Below are 21,349 nucleotides of genomic sequence, written 5' to 3'. Positions count from 1 at the left end.
AGGCAGACGACAGTATTTCGTGGCGACCGCTGAGCCTTCCGGATCCAGTGGTCTTTCCCGTCTCGCTCACTGACCAACTGGTCTTGAATGTGACCGCCACTGCTGCACGCATGACATCTTGTTAAAGAGCTTCAAACGGCGAGCACCGATGCGTCTCGAACCGTTCCTCCAATACCGGTCTGCTCGGCAGTCACAGCAGGGTTGGATGATAGTTCAAGGCGCTTTAAGGAGCTTATGTGCACTTATAGGTCGCGGCCTGAGGGTGACAGAGGACATCGGGACAATATGATATAACAATATCAAATCGTGATCATTTATTTTTCGACATCAGTGGCTCATATAGATTAATTAACAGGCCAATAGAATGTCATGCGATAATAATTGTAGCGTAATTGGTTTTAAGGCATATAAATGGTTTTCTCACTCCCTATCCCTCTCTCTCTCTCTCTCTCTCTCCCTCTCTCTCCCTCTCTCTCTCTCTCTCTCTCTCTCTCTCTCTCTCTCTCTCTCTCTCTCTTTCTCTCCAAAACATCACCTCTGACTCGACACTTCCTTCCCTTTCCACAGATTCGTGTTCTATTCTGCGTGGCGGGCGCGCTGGCTGCTCCTCAGTTCCTACCAGACCAGCAGCAGGATTTCATCCAGAGCGGATTCGGTCAGGGCGGAGGAATCCAGCCCAATTACGGCTCCAGTGATGCCCAGACGCGGATTCTCAGTCAGAAATTTGTACAGGACATTGTCGGAAACTACGAGTACAGCTACGATCAGGACAACGGTCAAACGGTAAGTTTTGCTTTTTAGCTGATGTTTTTAACTGTAAGATCCGTTTGCGTGAAAGCTTTAGGGAATTCTCTAGCCTTTTATGTTTAGCTTGATTTCGAAAGTCTTGATTTACGAGCTTGTTACACAAAAATTGAAGCAATTGCTCATCTGAAACGAAATAAGCTAGCTGAAAACAGGTTTAGCAACTCGTTTCATGATCTCATGGGCACCGTGGCGCAATGCCTAGCGCCTGTAAATACCGTGTTTACGCTTCGTAATCTGGTTTTATGAGCATACATAGATATCATCAGTGATATGCGCCGTGTGCGGGTGTGTCTGGAAAGGATGGCGATCATTCAGGGACAGATGTGGAATGACATGAGGGTAACGACCTCAATGAACATGGCACAGTCGGGAACTTCGGCGTGCGCAGCGATGCTGAAATTGATATGATCCAAACTGGAATATAGAGCGGAACGGAAGAGTTAGTGCTTGGATGCTATTGTAAGCGAGACGATGTTCTCAAAATCCATTCACATTCCCTGTAGTAAGTACCTACATATGGCACCTCTTTTGACGTGGGCAGTGCATATTTAATATCTTTCGCAAATTCTTAGTAAACGTTTGCACAAATTGGTTTGTACGGTTTCAGATGTGCTTAACTGGTGCAAATGTGCTTCTATGAGTCCAATACTTCATTTCCATTGCCTCGTTCCACTGCCAGTCCATTATTGCATTTCTTTCTCTCGTTCCAGGTTGTCGAGGTGGGTCGCTCCCAGCCGGGCCCCGCACCCGAAACTGGAACCCTCTCGAAGCGCGGGAGCTACTCGTACATCGGAGACGACGGCAACACCTACCGGGTGGACTACACGGCCGACGAGGGTGGCTTCCAGCCGCAGGCCGCCCACCTGCCAGTGGCGCCGGCTCAGATTCCCGAGTACGCCCAGCTGAGACGCGAGCACCCGGAGCTGTTCTGGGCCGAGAACCAGGGCCAGGGTATCATCCTCAACGACCAGCAGTTCGTTCAGCAGCCTGTCTTTGATCAGCAGATCAGACAGGAGTCATTCTCTGACCAGCAGTTCGGTCTTCAGCAATCTCCGGTCAGCCAGAGACTCAGCGAGCCCCGACTGGTAAATGAAATTCCGTCCTCCGTGCTCCCTCTGACCGGTCAGTCCTCTCAGAGTCTCGCCTCCGACCAGCTGATACTCCAGCGATCGTCCTCTGTTCAGCAGATTGGCCAGCAGTCTCAGAATCCAGTCAGTCAGAGACTGGGCGAGGTCAGAGCGGTGGATGAGATTGAGATCCCGGCGGGTCAGCTACCTTTGGCGGAAGCGCAGGAAGCAGATGAACAGAATAATATCTCTGATCAGTCGTTTGATCTGCAATCTTTTGGACGGGCGATTGGTGACCAGCAGCTGAAACAGCAGCCTCCGAGTCAGCTGAATCTCTTTGGTGCTCTCGCGCCCCCGTCGTGAGTTATGCGTTGTTCAGCAATTTGCTGCTAACTTGTGCCGGAGGATGTTTGTTTTATTTGTCCTTCCGGAGGTCGTTGTTATGATATGTTAATGAGAAACACATGGTGGCCGCGAGAGGGGATACAAAAACCATGAATTACCTTTATATCATTTTCATGTTACAGTGTGGTATGGTACATCTGCAGTGACTCAGAAGGGGTGCCAAATGTTTTGTCGCTTTGTTTTACAATAATCAGTGCGATGTGCCTGTGCCGTTTTGAGATTTGTTCTACCGCGTTATTGTGCATTGGTGCTTTGACATAAAGAAAATACATAAATATCAAAATAAACATACCCAGCAATAGCACGAGTTTTCACTGTAAGTGCTCCATTAGTATGATTTCATTAACGCAAGCGAAGGACGCGGGAGGCATTTTCACAGTCATGAACTTCAGTCTATTTCAGAACATTACGCACCACACAAGTTCACGAAAACGAATAAAATGCTTCTACCCATTTTGCGCAACAAACATAATGAAGAACGGCTAAAGCAGATGTCGAATTACATCAGACTTGCAATCTGCAGGATGGCATGGCACTACTGATTACTCTGATAACAATGCAAGCTCCAGAGTTAAGAAATCAGAGCATGGGTATAAGCAATAAAAAACATCCTAACAAATAGGTTGGCACGGAGTGGTCGAGTGATGAAACACTGCTGCATGAAGGCCTTCCGGTCGCTGGTTAACACCAGACCTACATGTGCGTTGTGAAAGCCGGCACATCTAGGTATGTATAAGCGCTTAGCGTTCATTCACCTCTTTAACAATGACAAACCATGCCAACATAACAGGTAATATATGCGTCAGTCTTTTGCAATTTCAATTGCAGTTCTGTTGCGATTTCAGTGGTAACATAAACGGTTCCTCCCTCGCCCTGTTTCCTTCCCATCCTCTCTCCCTGGCCTGCGTGCATCCTTCTCTCCTTCTCTTACTCTTTCTCTTTTTCTCTCTTTCTCTGTCTCGCTCACTCTCGCGCTCACTTACTTACTCATTTAGTAGCTTACGCACATCCCTGAAAAGAATCGCACAACATAACATAGCCCTTAGCTGCAATAATATCACACCAACACAGAGGTTAAACTCTCCCCCGAATTCAATCATTGAACGGACTGAAGGCCTGGTGAAGATAGTCCCCTGGCTCAGGTATCACACCAGCCAACTCCTGCTTCACCCTCCTCAGGATAGTGTCCGCTTCCTGAGCGAACTCACAGTCCCTCTTGACGAACAGCCAGTCCTGTGTCAGGTGGAAGGCCAGGTAACCCTGCTGCTCCATGAACCAGCGTATCTGGTCGGTATGCGGGTTCCAGAAGTGACCCATGTGGAACTCGACGAGCACCAACTGGAAAGGAGAACGGTTTTAGCATGGGAGAGCAGGGGTATGGGGTACTTGACTTTGAGGTAATATGAGAGATATGATGAGGCGAGATTCGAGAGAGGTATGAGAGCATGGGGGCGTATTGAAGTCCTCGTGAAACTCCATTTTTCTGCACTAGACCACGTAAGTCTTAGATGCCTTCAATAGCTATACATCCGTCGTTGTTTTCGTCTTACCTTTATATTCAGCTTATCCCAGGGCAGATAGGCCAGGACGCCCATCTCCTGCCCCTCCACATCTAGGCTGAAGAAATCCACTGTGGTTATGTTCATGGCCAGCAATATCGTGTAGAGCGGGTAGCAGTCCACCGGGTATCGAACGATGGCCTCGTTCGGATGGAGGTGCTTTTTGATATTATTGGAGACTTTCTGGGCCGAGAAGCCGTCCTCCACGGAGGCGATACCGTACTTGACCTGGTCTCGGAACATCGCCTGGGGGAGGAGGAGCGGTCCAGGTCAGTGAAGACTAAAGAGCACATACACCTGAGTAAGATGTCGGTTCAACGGATGTAACGGCATACACCTACCTAGGAGAGACTATCAATTCAGCATGATTATCTCGCAAATAGAAAAACACAATTCTAACGAATAGTGTATGTCTAATGCATTATAAGTCTTCTGTCAAACAAGAGTATGCATAAATTTATGTATGTAGGTTCGGTGAAATGTGACGTTCTAGCAAAGTAAAAAAAAATGTGACGTTATATTTTAGTATAGCTAGAGCCTTATTTGCGATTCATATCCATCCCCACTAGGCACCGATGCCCAACGATGCCGCGCTCCTTGCCTGGAAGGGAGCTCCTGTCTGACTGCAGCAGGCCTGCAGCGCCCACGAGCGGCGGTGTTTTGTCATCATAGTGGCGAACAGCCCCCTGGCAGGCTCGATCAGTAGACCCCGCCAGCCGAGAGAGCGCTCCAGCTCTAGTGAGTTTGACATCAGCTCACCGTCGTAGGCGCCCGTCTCGATGAAAAAGCCGCCCGTCTGCGCAAAGATAAAGAAGGATGTAAACTTGTATAGTGGTATCAAGATTATCCATCCAAATTGCTCACATAAAAAAGCTCCACTGGTTAGTTTCACATCAACCATTACTGAGTTTTATACCTCATCACGATTCTGAGGGAAAAGGTAGAGTAGAGACTGACGATCTCTAGATTTATAAATTACACCGAATATCCAATTTGCTGACTGTAACTTGCAGATACAACTGCAACTTCAAATGGTCTCGGCCGGCTCAAACTATTATTCGTTTCACGTCCTGTCAGTGCCGTTACCTTGTTTTTGATGAGTGCCTATGATAAGTGAGTTTACCTTGTTTTTTTTTGTGATGGCCTATCAGTGAATTTACCTTGTTTTTGGTGATGGCCTGGATGAAGCGGACCTGGTGCGTCTGACCAAACAGCTGCCTGTTGGGATATTGGAGGTTGTACGGCTCCTGGCTCGGAGGTATCAGCTGGTCAGCCACGTGAGCCACCAGCGCTGGGTCGTCGGCGCGGGGCGGGAGCCACCACTGGCTGTCTGAGAATGGCACCGGTCGGGTCACGTCAGGGGCACCGGGGTCGTCATTGTTGAGAGGCTGCGCCGTGTTCACCTTTGTATGCATTGAAAACCAATGGATGAGTAACCAAACTTATCGCTTTTGAAAATGGGGCTAACTGGGTAATATTTCGAACCTTATGTGAGTATCTATAGCTGGGATAGGATAAACGATTAATGGTTTCGGAAGAAATTCCTAGTCTATGCGGCTGCATCCATGCATAAATGTGGTATCAATTTGCACAATGGCGCCGATTTCTTCATACACTGTCGTTTTGGGAGCAACGATGTTGACATTTTATAGCGGCACCGTCCTGTATTGCTTACAGAAATAAAAATTGAATTATCAGTCTCAAAATAAAACATCGTACGCCATCGGTGATGGGCAATGCGTTCTCTGCACCTGGATACACTTACCGATAACTCCTGTTGATGCGAGGCAGGCCATTATAACCAGAACCAGCAGAGCCTCCCGGGCGTGGGTAGACACTGAGAAAACAAACATAAAGCCGGCAAATAAATAACAGACAAATAACTATGCTTGCTAATTAGCGGAAAACACCGGACGACCACCGATTACACAACGCACGATAGCCGAGAAAAACACTCCAGCGTGGTTGCAAATCTGCAATGAGAAATACGCTGATGTCGATCCAGAAGTTTTGCTATTTAATGAGATTAATTGGAATTTTACCCCGAAGCATTTCAATGTCATATTTAATGCAACATGTATGCGAGAGTCGTGCAAACACCTTACGGGTGTGGGGCAACGTAATGCACACATATATGGACGTTTATTCATATTTATCCAACTATTCAACGCCGTGATCGTTAACCCGCGCCCCACTGGGGTCTGCGTATAACACGCCCTACGGGGGGGGGGGGGGCTATTCATAGCCCCCCCTCCTAACTCCGAAACTACTGGGCCGATCGTCAAAATTCAAACGGCGTCTGATAGCCCCGGAAAAAACTGTCGAGCGAAACTTAATTTCATTGACCTCGAGGTCACCGATGACGTCACAGGTCAGGTCAAAGTAAAAATTATTAGCATTTTGGCTTCTTCACGTTTTGGGCTCTGGCCGCCGTCTTACAAGTCAGATCAGGCTCATTTTTGGTTCACACACTCGTGAACAGATGCTCTAGTTACTCTGAGGGTACCAAACTTGTACTTTGATTTTCAGGTCAAGGTCAGGTCATCACAGGTCACGAAAATATTATATCATCCGTCGGTCACGTGACACATGTTTTTGGTCCATTTAGGTCAGAGATTTCGAATTTGATGTCGTCTGTGTCATTCGAGGTCATTTTGAGTCAAATTTAGCTCAGGTCAGGTCACTTTCAGGTCAAAAAAGGTCAAATTTTGAAGTTAAAATTTTTCAACAAATAAGGTGTCTATTGGATGCAGTTTGAGCTCAGGAACACGATGGTGCTATTTATATTGGCGTACGATGTCAAATTCATGCTGAAAAATTGATTTTAAAAATTAATAATTGTTAATTTTTTGCAACAATGCGTATAACTTAGCCATTTTTGAAGATATTTAGCTAAAACTTGCTAGAGTTAGTCAAAATAATGCGTTCTATCACATATATTCCGTTTTTTTTTTCGAAAAGTTAAAAAAAAAAATGAAAAAAATGTAAAAATATAAATTTTGAATTTTATTAAATAAAATTTTCGAAATTTTCAACATTTCGAAAATCCGAGATAGCAGTTTGATAGCGCAGTCTATTCTGAGTCCTCTCATGCAAAGAAATCGGATCTAGCTTAAAAACTGAGCTCTTGGGAGCGATTGCCGTGGTTCAATGTTTTTCGTCGAAATCGGCCGAACATGACATCACTCTGACGTCATTTCCGGCCGACCTATGGTAGGTACGAAGTTCAAATTTTGACACAAGGTGTCAAATTGATGCAGCCAAAGGTACTGAAAGTTTGGCGTCGATACGTCAAGCGGTTTGGAAGTTATTGCAGAAAAACGGGAGGGGGGCTATAAATAGCCCCCCCAGTGGGGCGCGGGTTAATTGACACAAAACGATGCTTCTCTCTCTCTCTCTCTCTCTCTCTCTCTCTCTCTCTCTCTCTCTCTCTCTCTCTCTCTCTCTCTCTCTCTCTCTCTCTCTCTCTCTCTCTCTCTCTCTCTCTCTCTCTCTCTCTCTCTCTCTCTCTCTCTCTCTCTCTCTCTCTCTCTCTCTCTCTCTCTCTCTCTCTCTCTCTCTCTCTCTCTCTCTCTCTCTCTCTCTCTCTCTCTCTCTCTCTCTCTCTCTCTCTCTCTCTCTCTCTCTCTCTCTCTCTCTCTCTCTCTCTCTCTCTCTCTCTCTCTCTCTCTCTCTCTCTCTCTCTCCTTTCTCATCATATTCCATCGATTCGCGTGACTACCCAAACGGCTTGCCCAATCGAGCAAAAACGCAGTCCATGTAGGTACCCCACAGAAAACAGACAACAAAACTGAAGGGCGAACGCGATCCAAAATTTCACCAATTCCGATCCTTCAGTGGTGTAAATCGGTGCAAACTATCATGCAGTTTTTAGACGGCTGAGAGGGTTGATTACCACTAGAGCTGAATAAAAAGCCTGAAGTTCTTTTGAGATTGAAGGGTGCTACTACGAGGGGTGTTCAAAAAGTTCTCGGCCCGACCATGAAGGAGCAGAGATACGACGTCGACTTATTAGACCAAAAATGTTCATTAAGTCAAATAACCAGCGTTAAGACAAACACATTTCGCGCAGCGCTTCGCGAGAGACCCCAGGGTCTCCATAGCCAAGTGGGCTTTGGACCCATCTGGCACGTCCAAGACGGCTGCTTTTGTCTCCTTGCTGTCAGTGAAGTTGCCATTGCTAAGCAATTTCCTTATGTTGGGGAAGAGATGGCAACCAGAGGGTGCAAGGTACGGAGAAAAAAGTGGCTGTGACATTATTTCGAAGCCACAGCTCACTGCTTCGCTGACCGTCACCCTGCTCATGTGTGCTGGTGCGTGGTCCTGGATCAGGCGCACACTTTTAGTCAGCTTCCCTAATCTCTCCTTGATATCTGCTGCTCGCAACTATTATCGAAGGGAGGTGTAGTATTCATCATCAGTTGTGCTCCTCTGTTTTAGAAAGTTAGCGAGCAGAGCCCCGTCAGCATCCCAAAATGCAACCACTGTCACCTTGCCGACTGACTTAAACACGTCGCACACATTTGGTGGCCTTTAATCAGTGTGCTTTCACTTGTGCAACTCGGTCACGCCCTTAGGGTCAACGTGTGACACCCACAATCCCTCCACGGTAACAAGTAGTTCAATGAACTCTTTTGGATCTTCGATATAGGGGCCAAAATTTTCGCGTTACGCCTCCTTTCGAGTTTGCCTTTCCTCTGGAGTCAGCAAATGAGGGATGCATCTTGCAGAGATCTTAAATATATTAATACACTGTTGAAGAATGACTTTGAGGAACCTGATAGACACCTCCGCTTCTGCTGCGTTGTTCCATACCAGAAAATTTGTCATTTTTTACAAAGAAGTGCTTATTTTTCATATTTTCTTGAGTCAATGCTGTTGATGGCTGGCCACTGCGGGGGTGACCATTAATGATCTGTTGACCAAAATTGAACAGAGATGCCCACTTTTTGACGCTACTGTAAGAAAGACAAACCTCAACATGTGTTGGCACTAGCTTTTCGTGAATAACGTTTGGTGCATTTTTCTGCAATGCATGAACCAAATCACTGTTCTCTTCTGGGCCTCGCCCATTCTGACCGGGAATGGCAAACTATATTACGATTAATTAGCAGCCTGAACCAATCACAGGGCAGATTGGTTAATGGCTACGTAAGTGGACATCCCTATAACACATCATTGAACATACCGCGTTGCAGGCTGAAATTCCAACTCCTTCATGGTTGGGCCGAGAACTTTTTGAACGCCCCTCGTATACATATAACCAATGTGAAGCGTTGGTATATCTGCATTCACGACGAATTGCGTACCTAGTTTTGTTGGTGGCGGGCACAAATAAATGCTCTTTTTCACTTCCTTTACCTTTTTCTTTCGACTTTAAGTGTTAATTGCATGTAAACACACTACGACCGATGTGTTTTGTGTCGTGTCCATTAGCATTTACAGATGATGCCTTGCTTTAGCTTCTGTGGTTTGAAACGGTACGCTCACCACGGCCCATTTTCCCTGCGATCTACTGATCAAGCAAATACGAAGTTACGTGAAAATCACGAAAACAATAACCATCGAACTAGCAATGCTGTTTGTTTGCTTATGAATAATATATCAATTCAATCGGTCACCTTCAATGCCTTCACTTATGCAGCGGTTTAATATTGTTTGTATGCCGAGCTACTAACCTGCTGGTGTTGTCATGATCGGAGTGCTGTATATACCGCCGATGGCGGTCCAGAAGGATTCCCTCCTGTCGCTCACTTTTTGCCGACACTTATCTCACTATTTTTCTCACTGCCTCCCTCTCTGCCTCCTTCGTCCGTCCTACCTCCTATCCGTTGTCGACACTCCACTGCTCCCTCTTCCCTCTTCCCGGCACCACGGAGCAGCATCCAGCGACCATCGGGTCCATTTCTGAGGTCAACGGCCGGCCGGCCGCCTGCCCGTCCGAGATGGCTCTCGGTGGAGCAGCCAAGGCTAGGAGAGGAGACCAGCCCTGAGGGCAAGCTCGCCCGGCCGGCACTGGAGAGCAGCGCCTCTAGCGGCCACTTCGGGAAGCTGAAAAGGTACGGTCGTCCGGCGATTCTACCTGATCGTGACGTCAGGAGTCATTTTTAAAGCCTCATTTGAGGTCACGCATATTGGTGAGGTAAGAAACCATATTACATGGAGTCTGTATCACTGGAAAACTGTGTTTAACAGAGTAACAGTTATAAAAAGAAATAAAAGTACAAGCATTATAAGGATCATAACGTTTTGGTCATAGCTGTTGAACATGAGAAAAAAAGCCAATATTTTTTCAGGCTTGGCCTTGAATGAGTCATACGTACAAGATGGTACAAAACATACAGTGAACAATGAACAACAGGGCGTATATGAGTCATAATTTTGATTATTTTTAATTTTTATTACCAACCTAGTTATGAGCAAAATATTAATTTTCCTTTTCCATCCAATCATTTTCATATGCTTAACTCAACTTTCGGATGCCTTTAATTCAGCATCTTTCAATTTTCCAGTTTCCCCCGAAATTCGCTCAGCCGATTCCAGGAGTCTCGTCATTTAAAAATGTAACCGGACAAAATACTTCCTTAACCCGCGCCCAGATGGGGTCTGCCGAGCAACGCGGTCTGATGGGGGGGGGGCATTTTGCCCCCCCCCCTCAGATCTCGAGAACCACGCAACATAGCGACAAGCGGTAGACGGTGTTGGATAGCCCCAACGGGGAACTACCTTGTGACCCAATTTCATTGACCTCGGTCAAACCGATGACGTCACAGGTCATGTCAAAGGTCGAATTTTCACCGTTTACAGGCATTTCAAGAAATGCGTTGTAAAATCGAGTGAAATGCATTTCATTGAAAATCATCGATGGGGAAATGTTCTTCAAACACATATTTTGCTATTTGAGGTCACTGATACCAGGTCAGGTCACAGAGGTCAGGTCACTGGGGGGGTCACAATATGAAAGTGTCGTGTGATACATGTTTTATGGTCCATTTTACTTGACAAATGCGATTATGTGGGTCAGACAGACTTTAGGGCCAGCTTAGGTCAGTTTTTGGTCAAGGTCAGGTCAAGGTCATGTCAAGGTCAGGTCAAATTAGGTCAAATTTTAAAGTTGATATTTTGCATAAAATGGGTATCGATTCGATGCAGCTCGTCACGGGGAGTTCAATGGTGGTCTCCGTTTTGCGTTACGAGGTCTAGAATTGCTAAAAATTGAGTTCAAAAATTTGACGTCATCAATTTTTAACAGTTTTTTCGCTATAACTTAACTAAAAAAAGAGGTATCGATCTCAAATTTGGTATGTATATCGAAGAGCGCAGGGACTATCACAAATATTCCGCTTTTTTCGAAATTCGAAAATTTTTGGATTTTTTTTTAGTTTTTCTAAAAAATTCATTTTTTTATTTTTGGGGGTCAAAATCCCAAAATTTCGAAAATCCGAGATCATAGTTTTGTAGCGCCGTCTTTTCTCTACACAACCACATAAAGAACTTTAAAATTGCTTGTTAACTGTAGAATTGGTGAGCGTTTCAGGATGTCATGTTTTTTGCTCATTTTTACTCGAACATGACCTCAGTTTGACCTCAATAACTCCTGACCTAAGGTGACCTGTGACTTGAAGTTTTGTGTGAAGGTGTCAAATTGATGCCCAGTAAGGTACCCAAAATTTGGCGGCGCTGCGCGCCGTCGTTTTCTCGCTATTTAAGAAAAACCACAGGGGAGGGCCAAAATGGCCCCCCCATCAGGGCGGGGTTAATACAATATGAGGCTGGACAAAGTACTTTCATATTTGGGACGTCAAGTTGTCTATTCTCCGGGCTTTTCGGCTTTTGAGCCTTTGGCATCACAGGATCGGTAGGTACAGCCCTCTGCAAACTGCGTGGTAGGTATTCTTTCATCGACAAATCCGAGAATAACGCGGATACTATGCCATCGGTCGCTCGGAAATCATAACAGCAAGATGCGCGAGACTCCGCACCTTAGATTGGCATTACCATCGCATTCATTTGCCACCCAGTTTGGCAACAAAACCCAAAAGTTTATATTTGCTCCCAAAACAAACTTTTGCATTTTGTTGCCACACAAGGCATATACTTTGCTTAGTGATATACCCAATCGAAGGAGTAGAGCATGGCGCCTCTATTTTCAGTGAGTTCCGACCAACTGACAACATTAGTCATTGAGTTATTACTGGTTTTGTTGAAAAAAAGAATACCTACCACGCAGTCTGCTGAGGACTGTACCTGAGTCCTCCATCGCCGATATATACCTAAATCGATTTTTATGTGTTCTCCAGCCAACACGCATTCTACCCTCTCTCCCCTTCCACGGCTAAGTCTATGCGTATTATACCCACAATAACGCTCCCTATTTCTCTCGATCGACGCTCTCAATTATGTCGAGCTCATATACCTGCTCTCAGTCAATATTCGATACACGGGGCCCCGCCGGATCTGTTAGGCGCTTATTGGCCCAAGTTGGAGAGGGGACACTCTGTCAGCCAATCCCGGTTCATAGAAGAGGGCTCATTCGTTCGATACCTGTGAGCGATGTCTCAGACGGGTCAGAGACAAGTTGGAAGAGGATGGAGTAGGAGTGACATTTTGGACACTTGTGCGGCGGTGCTGTTATCGTCGTGCGTTTGTTCGTAGCTCGCGTTTCCAACATAAGGCTCGTTTTATTTGGAACACCACTTTGGGTCTTTGTCATTTTACCGAAATCAAGCGACAAAGTACGTCATTGCTTCCACCTATCCAGTATTCATTCCATTCGTTTATCCACTCCGGCAATTCCATCTGTCAAAAGATTTCTTTATTGACTCAAAGAGAGCTCAGTAAAGGAGCTGTCAACGCAGAGCGCACGAGCACTAGTGAGAGACATTGTGGTGAGAGTCAAAGGTCCGTGAGAGTAGACCGGTGAGCAATGGTCGCCGCCACCTCTTCGATGGAGAGCTTCTGGACCCTGCTGGAGCTGGCCAAAGAGCCTCTGGCCTGGAAGGTGTTCCTGTCTCTCGTCTGGGAAAATACTAGGTGCTGGTGAGACGACGGCTGTCGCTGTGCATGGGTAGGGTAAAGTCGGTGTTTGTTTTGTTAGAACCTTGCCTTGCTATTCGAAAGCTCAAAAGGCTATAACGTTGAAAAAGAAACGTTTAGTTGGACCTGAGCTCCCCTCGCTCACCACTGCAGCTCCTCTCTCTCTCACTCTCTCTCTCTCTCTCTCTCTCTCTCTCTCTCTCTCTCTCTCTCTTCTCTCTCTCTCTCTCTCTCTCTCTCTCTCGTTCTCACTCGTCAGATGCTGACTAAACTTCCTGCTTGATAAAACTCACACAGCCTAAACTTCGCTATCTTTCAACTTCCGCATATTGTCCAGCGTATCATATAGGGTGTTCACTAAAAAATGGGACAATATTCTGTGCGCTGTCAGTTGAAAGTGCGTCTGGATAGATCACTGCATTTTAGTGCACGTGGAAAATACAACATTTTTAACACATGGCCGCGCTTGAATTCATTTTTGATCAGCCCCCAGACAAAATGGACGGGTTAACAGGCAGACAGCGAAGGGAGCTCATTGGCACCTTTTATAAAGAGCACTGGTCCAAAGGGAAGTCATTTACATACAAACACTTCCAAAAGATGGGAATTTCGAAAACAACACTGTATCGCGTCATGGAAAAGCTTGATACAGGGGACTCCCTTAGCAGGAAGCCGGGAAGTGGTCGGAAGGCGAAAAAAATGACCCCAAAAGAGATCTTAAACCTACAAAGGTACATGAAGGAACATATCGGCGCCTCACAGCGAAAGGCTGCACGGAAGTTTGGTGTAAGCCTCAGCTACATCAGCAAAGTACTTAGCACTAAGACGAAGTTACGCTACAGACGCCGAAAGCGTGTTCCGGCGGCCACAGAGGACCAAAAAATAAAGCTTGCCACCAGGTGTGGCAAGCTTCGAAGGAGCGCTATGAAGCCCACCAACAAAACTCAAATTATCATGGACGATGAGTCATATTTCCCTATATGAAAGGTCACAGTCAGCCGGGAAATGTTGGATTTTATACAGATGATGCATCTGGAGCCGGGGATGGTGTGCGGTTCGCCACAGTGGAGAAGTTCACGCCAAAAGTCATGGTTTGGGTGGCCTTTTCTGAACACGGGCTGAGCAAGCCCTTCATCATGGAGAGTGGTGCAATGAACGCCTACATCTACCGCACCCAGTGCCTACCGAGGCTCAAGGAGTTTGTAGATGCCAACTACCGTGGTAAAAAGGTTATTTTCTGGCCAGATCTCGCTCCGGCGCACTACCAGAAGGACGTCCTTGCCACCCTCGAAGAGCTGAAAATACCTGTTGTGGCTAAGGAGGATAACCCACCAGCGGCACCACAGATCCGCCCCATCGAACGACTTTGGGCTCTCCTGAAGTCACGTGTGTACGCTGGTGGTTATGAAGCAGAGACCAAGAAGCAGCTGACCAAGCCAATCCGCCGCCAAATGGCTGCCATTACGGCAGACACGTGCCAAAAGCTATGGAGGCGCACGCGGACAAAGATCCGCTTTGTGGCAGACAAGGGGAACACAGGCCTTCGAGAGCTGTAGAGTTCGAAAGAGGAGAAGAAGGATAATGTAGTGGTGCTGAACTTGTTTCACTGGCGTGATTTTTTCACGAAATACACACGAAACAAGTTTGTCCCATTTTTTAGTGAACACCCGGTAAAGTAGGTCGTTCATGCCATACGGAGGAGAATGAATCTTTTTACTGACCGTTTTGCACGGAGTTCAACGAAGTTTTTGTTGTGTAGACTCTGATAGTGTCATGCGATCAAAACGCGTCATGCGATCATGCTCTGCTACTAGTGGGACTCTAATCTCTGTAGCAGCCCCAGCCTCCCCGTTCCCTCGCTGGTGGCCCTGACATGCGCAGTGGTTGGTCCCTCGGGAATGCTTCGACGTTCCATTGAAGTCACTCAGCCCTTTAACCCGCGCATGACTGTGGGGGGGGGGGGCTGTACAGAGCCCCCTCCCGTGTTTCAGCAATATCTTCTAGACCGTTTGACGGATCAACACGAAACTTGCGGCAGCTTTAAAGGCATCAATTTGACACCTTGTGTCAAAATTTCAACTTTCTAGCTACCATAGTTTGACCGGAAATGACGTCAGAGTGACGTCATGTCGGCCGATTTTCATGCAAAATACTGAATTACGGCAAACGCTCTCAAGAGCTCGGTTTTAAAGCTATATCCATTTTCTTTGCATGAGTGGACTACAAATACACGTAGATATCAAACTGCTATCTCGAATTTTCGATGTTTTGAAAATTTTGAAAAATATGTGTTTACAATTACAAAAATGTATTTTTTTTCAAAAAGTTTTTGACTTTTCGCAAAAACCGGAATATATGTGATAGAAAACACACTGATGAACTACATTTGCAAGTTTTAGCCCAATATCTTCAAAAATAGCCAAGTCATTCGCATTATTGTCAAAATTTTTACAATTTTATGTTTTTTTTTTTTCAAATCCATTTTTCAGTATCTTTTTGACGTCGTACAGCAATATAAATGGCACCATCGTGTTCCTGAGCTCAAACTGCATCTGATAGGCACCTTTTTTGTTGAAAAATTTCATTTTCAAAATTTGACCTTTTCTGACCTGAAAGTGACCTGCAATTCAGCTGACAATGACCTCAAATGACACAGACTACACTATTTTCTAAATCTACGAGTAAAATGGACCATAAATCATGCGTCACGTGATCGATACATGATATACAATTTTCGTGACCTAGGATGACCTGGCCTTGACCTTAAAAATTCGAAATAAAAGTTCGTTACCCTCAGGGTATCTAAGGCATCCGTCAAGGAGTGCGTAAACTAAAAATGAGCCTGATCGGACCGGCCGTCCGGTGGTCAGAGCCTAAATTGTGAACTAGCAAAAATGTCGATAATTTTTACTTTGACCTGACCTGTGACGTCATCGGTGACCTCGAGGTCAATGAAAATAGGTTTTGCTCGACAGTTTTTCCAGGGCTATCAGACGCCGTTTGAATTTTGACGATCGGCCCAGTAGTTTCGGAGATAGGAGGGGGGGGGGGGCTCTGGAGACCCCCCGTCACTCGCGTTATGGAAAATATCCCAGTCATGCGCGGGTTAACATTCCTTGTCGCCCCAAAGTCCCTGACGACCTCCCAAAGGCGGCGGAACGGGGAGGCATTTTATTTTGGCATTTTAACATTAGCCCTATGGGCTGTGCATGGAAAGAATGGGACCAAAGGTTGGCGGTGCCCCCCTTAAAGGGACTATCCCACCTTCTAAAATGTTGTTAAAACCAGTTAAATTGTGCCCGACTTTATAGATTGGATGACCAGGAACACGGTTCTGGCATTTATTTTTCATTAAACATCTTAGGCTTCCCATATTCCAAACACAAAGTTTCAAATATGTGACGTCACAGCCCAAAATTACCTCCTTCCCCAGGCCACATTACTGTCATAAAGCTGATTCTTTTTACTCTGTAGGCACCACAACAAAGTTCAGACCAAGTTTTAAGCGATTTTTCAACGAACAAACCCATTTAAATCAGAATGACTAAACGAGGTGACGTCACACTAACGGTCGCTCCATGTTGAAGATAGGGCCTTGTACAAGGCCCATTTTCAAATGAAGGGAACGAATTTCTTCAACACCAAGAGGCCGCGGGGGTTGCAACCTAGATAGATAGTGGTTTCTGAACCTCGCCGCAAACTTGGCTATCTCAACTCAAACCCCATGTTAAAGGTGGGATAGTCCCTTTAATTGAAGGTGTTCCGCCGCTACTGCGACCTCCTACAGCCGCTCACTCCCATGTCGCTTTCTTTTAAGTCCCTCAGTCCCCTAACGTTTCCCTTGCTGCCCATCGGCTTTCTATCATTGCCCTGTAGGTCCTTCAGTCTCTGACATTCCTCTATTGCTCCTCAGTCTCCTTACGTTCCCCTGTTGCCCCTCAGTCTCCTTACGTTCCCCTGTGGTCCCTCAGGTGACCCCAAACGTCCCCTTGCCCCTATAATTTCTCAGGTGGTACCTTCTGATGACGGTCGTTCTTACCGTGGCCACGGTCCTGCTCGGCTGGCTCTACACTGCCGTCTGGTGCGCCAGGTCCGCTACAGTCCGCGTCCGGCCGAACACGCCGTCAGAAACGGTTAGTAACTACAGAGTATTTAACCCTTGCCGGCACAGGCCATCTTGCGTCCTTCGACGGAAGGGTGGGGGGTTGGTACGACCCCTCCCCCTCGCGTTTGGCCCCTGATCGAGTTCAAGCGTCGCGGAAAAAAGAGCGTGTTGCCTGTGACGAGAGGAAGCCGATGATACCCAATTTTAAGGTCCTAGGTCATCGGATGACCTTCCAGGTCAGGTCAATGACCCAAAAGTCGGGAAAATCGGGACCTATAAGATAGTTATATGGAGGGTAAATTCAATCCTTCGACCCATCAATCTAGCCATGACATGAAATAATAAAAGATCAGAGGGCTACCCTCCCTTCGCCCCCTGTCAGCCCTCACTGCCCTTTCCAGGAGGTCCAGGAGGCCAGTTCCACCACCACCCCTTCCCCTGACGACCACTCCGTCCTGGACGAGCGCCGCCGACGTCAGGACTCGGACGATGAGCCGCTGACGGTGCTGGTGGACACGACACAGCCGCTGCCGCCCGGCCGACTGAAGCGGGCAGAGCGGGAGGCGATGAGGCGGCGCCTGGAGCAGGATATGACGGAGGAGCAGAAACGGGAGGAGAGGCAGTGAGTGGGAGGGGAGGGGGGAGGAGGGAAGGAGAGAGAGAGAGAGAGAGAGAGAGAGAGAGAGAGAGAGAGAGAGAGAGAGAGAGAGAGAGAGAGAGAGAGAGAGAGAGAGAGAGAGAGAGAGAGAGGGAAGCAAGATATGACGGAAGAACAGAAAAGAAAGGAGCGGGAGTGAAGGGGGGGATGGGAGTGAAGCTGTGTGCTGGACCCGTGCCTAATCGCCGTAATCATGAATACTGGGAAGGGAACTGGTAAGCTCAAGCATTTCGCACTCTTCGGCGATTGCGATGATTAAATTTGAATTTATCTGACAATATCCCTAGTTGCTGACGTGAAAATAAGAACTGACGTGTGTAATTCTCCTCATTTACAGAGCGGAGTCTGAGCAGATGGCGGCCATATTGGATTTGATGCAGAAAAACAGTGACAAGTTTGGAAACCCCTCCGCTGAGGAAATGCAGTCTCAGATGCGCCTATATCTATAGAGACAATATAAAAGTGTATTCCTTATGTGCATGTCTAGCACCCGGATACTCATTTGTGTGACAGTATGTGGTTCTCAGGAATTCATAATTCAATGGGTCCTAAACTCACATGTGATTGTGTCTTTGTCTACAGGTCGAATTATGTCAGTTGTGAGCTGAACCTTCTTGTTCACCATCTGGTTTTGAGTTCAAGTATGCTTAACGTTTTATTCCATAACACATATTATTTTTTGAATTGGTTGATAAATTAATGTACCTAAATACATATTCTAGAAAAGAAAAAATGATTATTTTAATCCACTGATTCCGACAAACTTCTCTTCCATTCTGTCACAAGTCATGTGATATCGTGTATAACACCACGTGGAAACGGAGGGAGTGTGGATTGCTCAATAGCGCATTCCTTTTGCATTGCTGTGAAACATTACTTCCTGTGCATTCCAACCATTGCTGCTCGACAAGCGTGTTGCAAATATCCCCGCAACATCCTCCTAGGATGCCTAGAAGGTCCCATAACCTACATCGGACCCGAGAAAGTCACTTGGAACGCCTCCTAGATCAGCCTGCGGCAGGCGTTACCACAAAATTACCATTTGTGGGCATCTTTATTACAAAGGTCAGCGGCGGTATCCGCTACCGCCCGCCGGCCGGGGCGAGCTCTCTGCTGCCTCTCCCGGTGCTTATTCGGTCAGATAGTGCTGCACGGTGCACGGGTCTCAATACACGGAGCCAGAGGCCGATGTATGGCGCTGTAAATGTGCAAAGGTGGCCTCAGCGGCGCGGCCTGGAGCTCGCAGCCGCGATTATCAGAAAGATGGGCACGCGGCTGCTACAAACCACGACCACCAGCTCAACCCGTCCCGAGATGATGTAGGCACTGAATTTAGCGTGTTGTTAAGTGCCGAACCTCTCACACGAGAGCTTTGCGTCTTCTGTTTATTATCGAGCAAAACTTTTGTTTTGTATGTTACGGGTTGAGAAGTTTATCTGACAGGCTTAATCTAACAGTTAACCCGCGCCCGGCTGGGGGTCCTGGATTTCCACGCCCTGCTGGGGGGGGGGGGGGTGTCTGAACACCCCCCTGCTAACTCGGCTCTTGGGCCACGTAGCGATACCCGGAAGGCGGCGTTCGAAAGAGCGCCAAAAATAATGACGAAATCACTTCGGTCAATTTTTTGGTCAGGTCAAAGGTCAGGTCACCAGAGGTCATTGAAGGCAAAATTTTGCCGATTTCCAGGTCGAATGTCGACAATTTTCAAGAAGCCAACGCATAACTCGGGAACCAATAGAGCTACAGCGCCGCGGAAAAGCGCATTCGATAGCCCTATTAACGCCCTTTCTGGGTAATTCCCTCAGATTTGACCTAACGTCAACGGTTTTGCCTGCAGGGGGCAAAAACTGCAAAAATAGCCGATTTTTTCGGAAACAGTTTTTCTGCAATAACTTTTGACCCAAGCCTTTTACGAGCTTACTTTTACCGGCATCGTGTTCCTCTCGTCAAGACGCATCGAATGAACTATAACTTGACCTTGAAAGGTCAACTTGAAAATTTGACCTCAGGTCAAGGTCATGACCTGACCGGAAAGGGTCATGTTGCATATCAGTCGATCCGTATCGTCGAGCTGAATACATCTAAGGCGTTTTCATCGCTCTAGCATGCCTCTATCAAAAGTTATTTGCGAAAAACTGTTAGATGCCATTCGTGACCTAAGATGACCTCAGAGGCATAAACAGGGGTCACAGACACCATTTTCATGTTCATTGTGTCTAAACCACTTGTAATTCAGTGTTTGGGAGTGTTTATAATGTCATTTGTCCAAAAGAGGCGCATTTCAATTTTCTCCCATTGACTTATAATGGGGAGGTCGCAAAATTGACCTGACCTTAGGTCATTGATATCAAAATTCTGAGATAAACATTTTGTACATGCTATTGCTCTTAGCAATCGCTAAAAGTTTCAAAGCGATCGGTCACTCGGTGTAGCTATGGCAGACATTGAAACTTTTTATGAGGTGAGGTCACTTAAAGTGACCTGGTGACCTGACCTTGAATGACCTTGGTCTGAAATTTTCACAACATGTGTAGAATTGATGTATGATAAGGTGTACCAAAAACGGCGGCGCTCCGCGCCGCCGTTTTTGAGATATTCGCGAAAAACCACAAGGGGCGTGTTCAAACACCCCCCAGCAGGGCGCGGGTTAAAAAAGTAATAACGAGCATGACTACTGAGTAGTGTCCATCCAACGCCTTTGAAAAAGATCGTCACATCTAATCAGAATGCTAAAACTTACCTGCACACTGACACCCAGCAGCTGGCACCTGACACCCTGACACCAAGCAGCTGACACCTGACACCGAACATATTGACACCCAGCAACTGGCACCTGGCACACTTGACACACAACAGCTGACACTCTGACACCAAACAGCTAGCACACTGACACCCAACAGCTGACACCTGACACCAAACAGCTAACACACTGATACCCAACAGCTGGCAGCTAACACACTGACACCGAACAGCTGACACATTGACACCGATGACCGAACAGCTGGCACCTGACGCAGCTGACAGCCGACATCTGACACCTGACACCAAACAGCTGACACACGGACACCGAGCAACTGACACCAGACTTGACCGTCTGACCGTGACTGGTCCTGCTGCAGCTCACCGGACCCCCCGGCGGACACTTCCATCCTGAGGCGACCCGCACGACCCAATCGACCTAACCGGCACAGTGGAAACAGCGAGCTGCACCGATTACCATGCCATTGGGCTCGTGAAAAATGGCTCGGCTGTGTAACTGCAGAAGGGTTTTAGCGTGAGTGGAGTTTATCAATGATACTGCGCACAGTGTACCTACCTACTACCTAGGCAAGAAATTGTAGGAGTTTATTTCATTTATTTTCTATTTTCTTGGGTTCGTAATTGTTTGATGGTACACCTTTCTTTTTGCAGTAGAATGAGCAACATTTTTTTAGTGACAGCCTCTTTTTCTTCATCGAATTGCGTCACAAACGTACGTTGGCTCATCTGTGTCAATTTTAATCATTTGATCAGGTGTTTTTACATGACATCCTGGAGTCAGTACAGTTGTCGAGCTCCTTCGGAAATTTATGCATCAAGATCCCATGATACATGAGCAAGGCAGGCCGTGTGCACAAAAGGTGCCACATTATGTAGGCAGCATCTGGCGCATCCGTGAATAAGGGATTACAGCGTTCTTTTTATTGCCCATCTCTACTTCATCACATATGGC

At 46.7% G+C, this 21,349-nt stretch overlaps 2 protein-coding genes across 2 annotated transcripts; one reads left to right on the top strand and one right to left on the bottom strand.

Moving 5' to 3' along the window:
* Positions 1–2,649: 2,649 nt before the first annotated feature.
* On the bottom strand, positions 2,650–9,804 carry LOC122374191. Its single transcript, XM_043352799.1, has 6 exons — positions 9,517–9,804; positions 5,604–5,675; positions 4,999–5,168; positions 4,440–4,634; positions 3,830–4,084; positions 2,650–3,617 (listed from the first exon to the last, which is right to left on the bottom strand). The coding sequence occupies exons 1-6, from the start codon at positions 9,530–9,532 to the stop codon at positions 3,372–3,374; spliced, it is 954 nt and encodes a 317-aa protein (XP_043208734.1). The 5' UTR covers positions 9,533–9,804; the 3' UTR covers positions 2,650–3,371.
* A 2,640-nt stretch (positions 9,805–12,444) lies between these two features.
* LOC122374181 (matrix-remodeling-associated protein 7-like) lies at positions 12,445–18,111 on the top strand. The gene is made up of 4 exons (XM_043352789.1): positions 12,445–12,871; positions 16,884–17,007; positions 17,381–17,601; positions 17,975–18,111. Exons 1-4 carry the CDS (start codon positions 12,765–12,767, stop codon positions 18,084–18,086), a joined length of 564 nt encoding a protein of 187 aa, XP_043208724.1. The 5' UTR covers positions 12,445–12,764; the 3' UTR covers positions 18,087–18,111.
* Positions 18,112–21,349: the final 3,238 nt, after the last annotated feature.

The sequence above is a fragment of the Amphibalanus amphitrite genome, unplaced genomic scaffold (genome assembly GCF_019059575.1).
Source record: "Amphibalanus amphitrite isolate SeventyFive unplaced genomic scaffold, NRLGWU_Aamphi_draft 000039F_arrow, whole genome shotgun sequence".
Taxonomy (NCBI): domain Eukaryota; kingdom Metazoa; phylum Arthropoda; class Thecostraca; order Balanomorpha; family Balanidae; genus Amphibalanus; species Amphibalanus amphitrite.
Note: the sequence above shows the minus strand (reverse complement) of the source record. Positions and strands in the feature narration are given on the sequence as shown.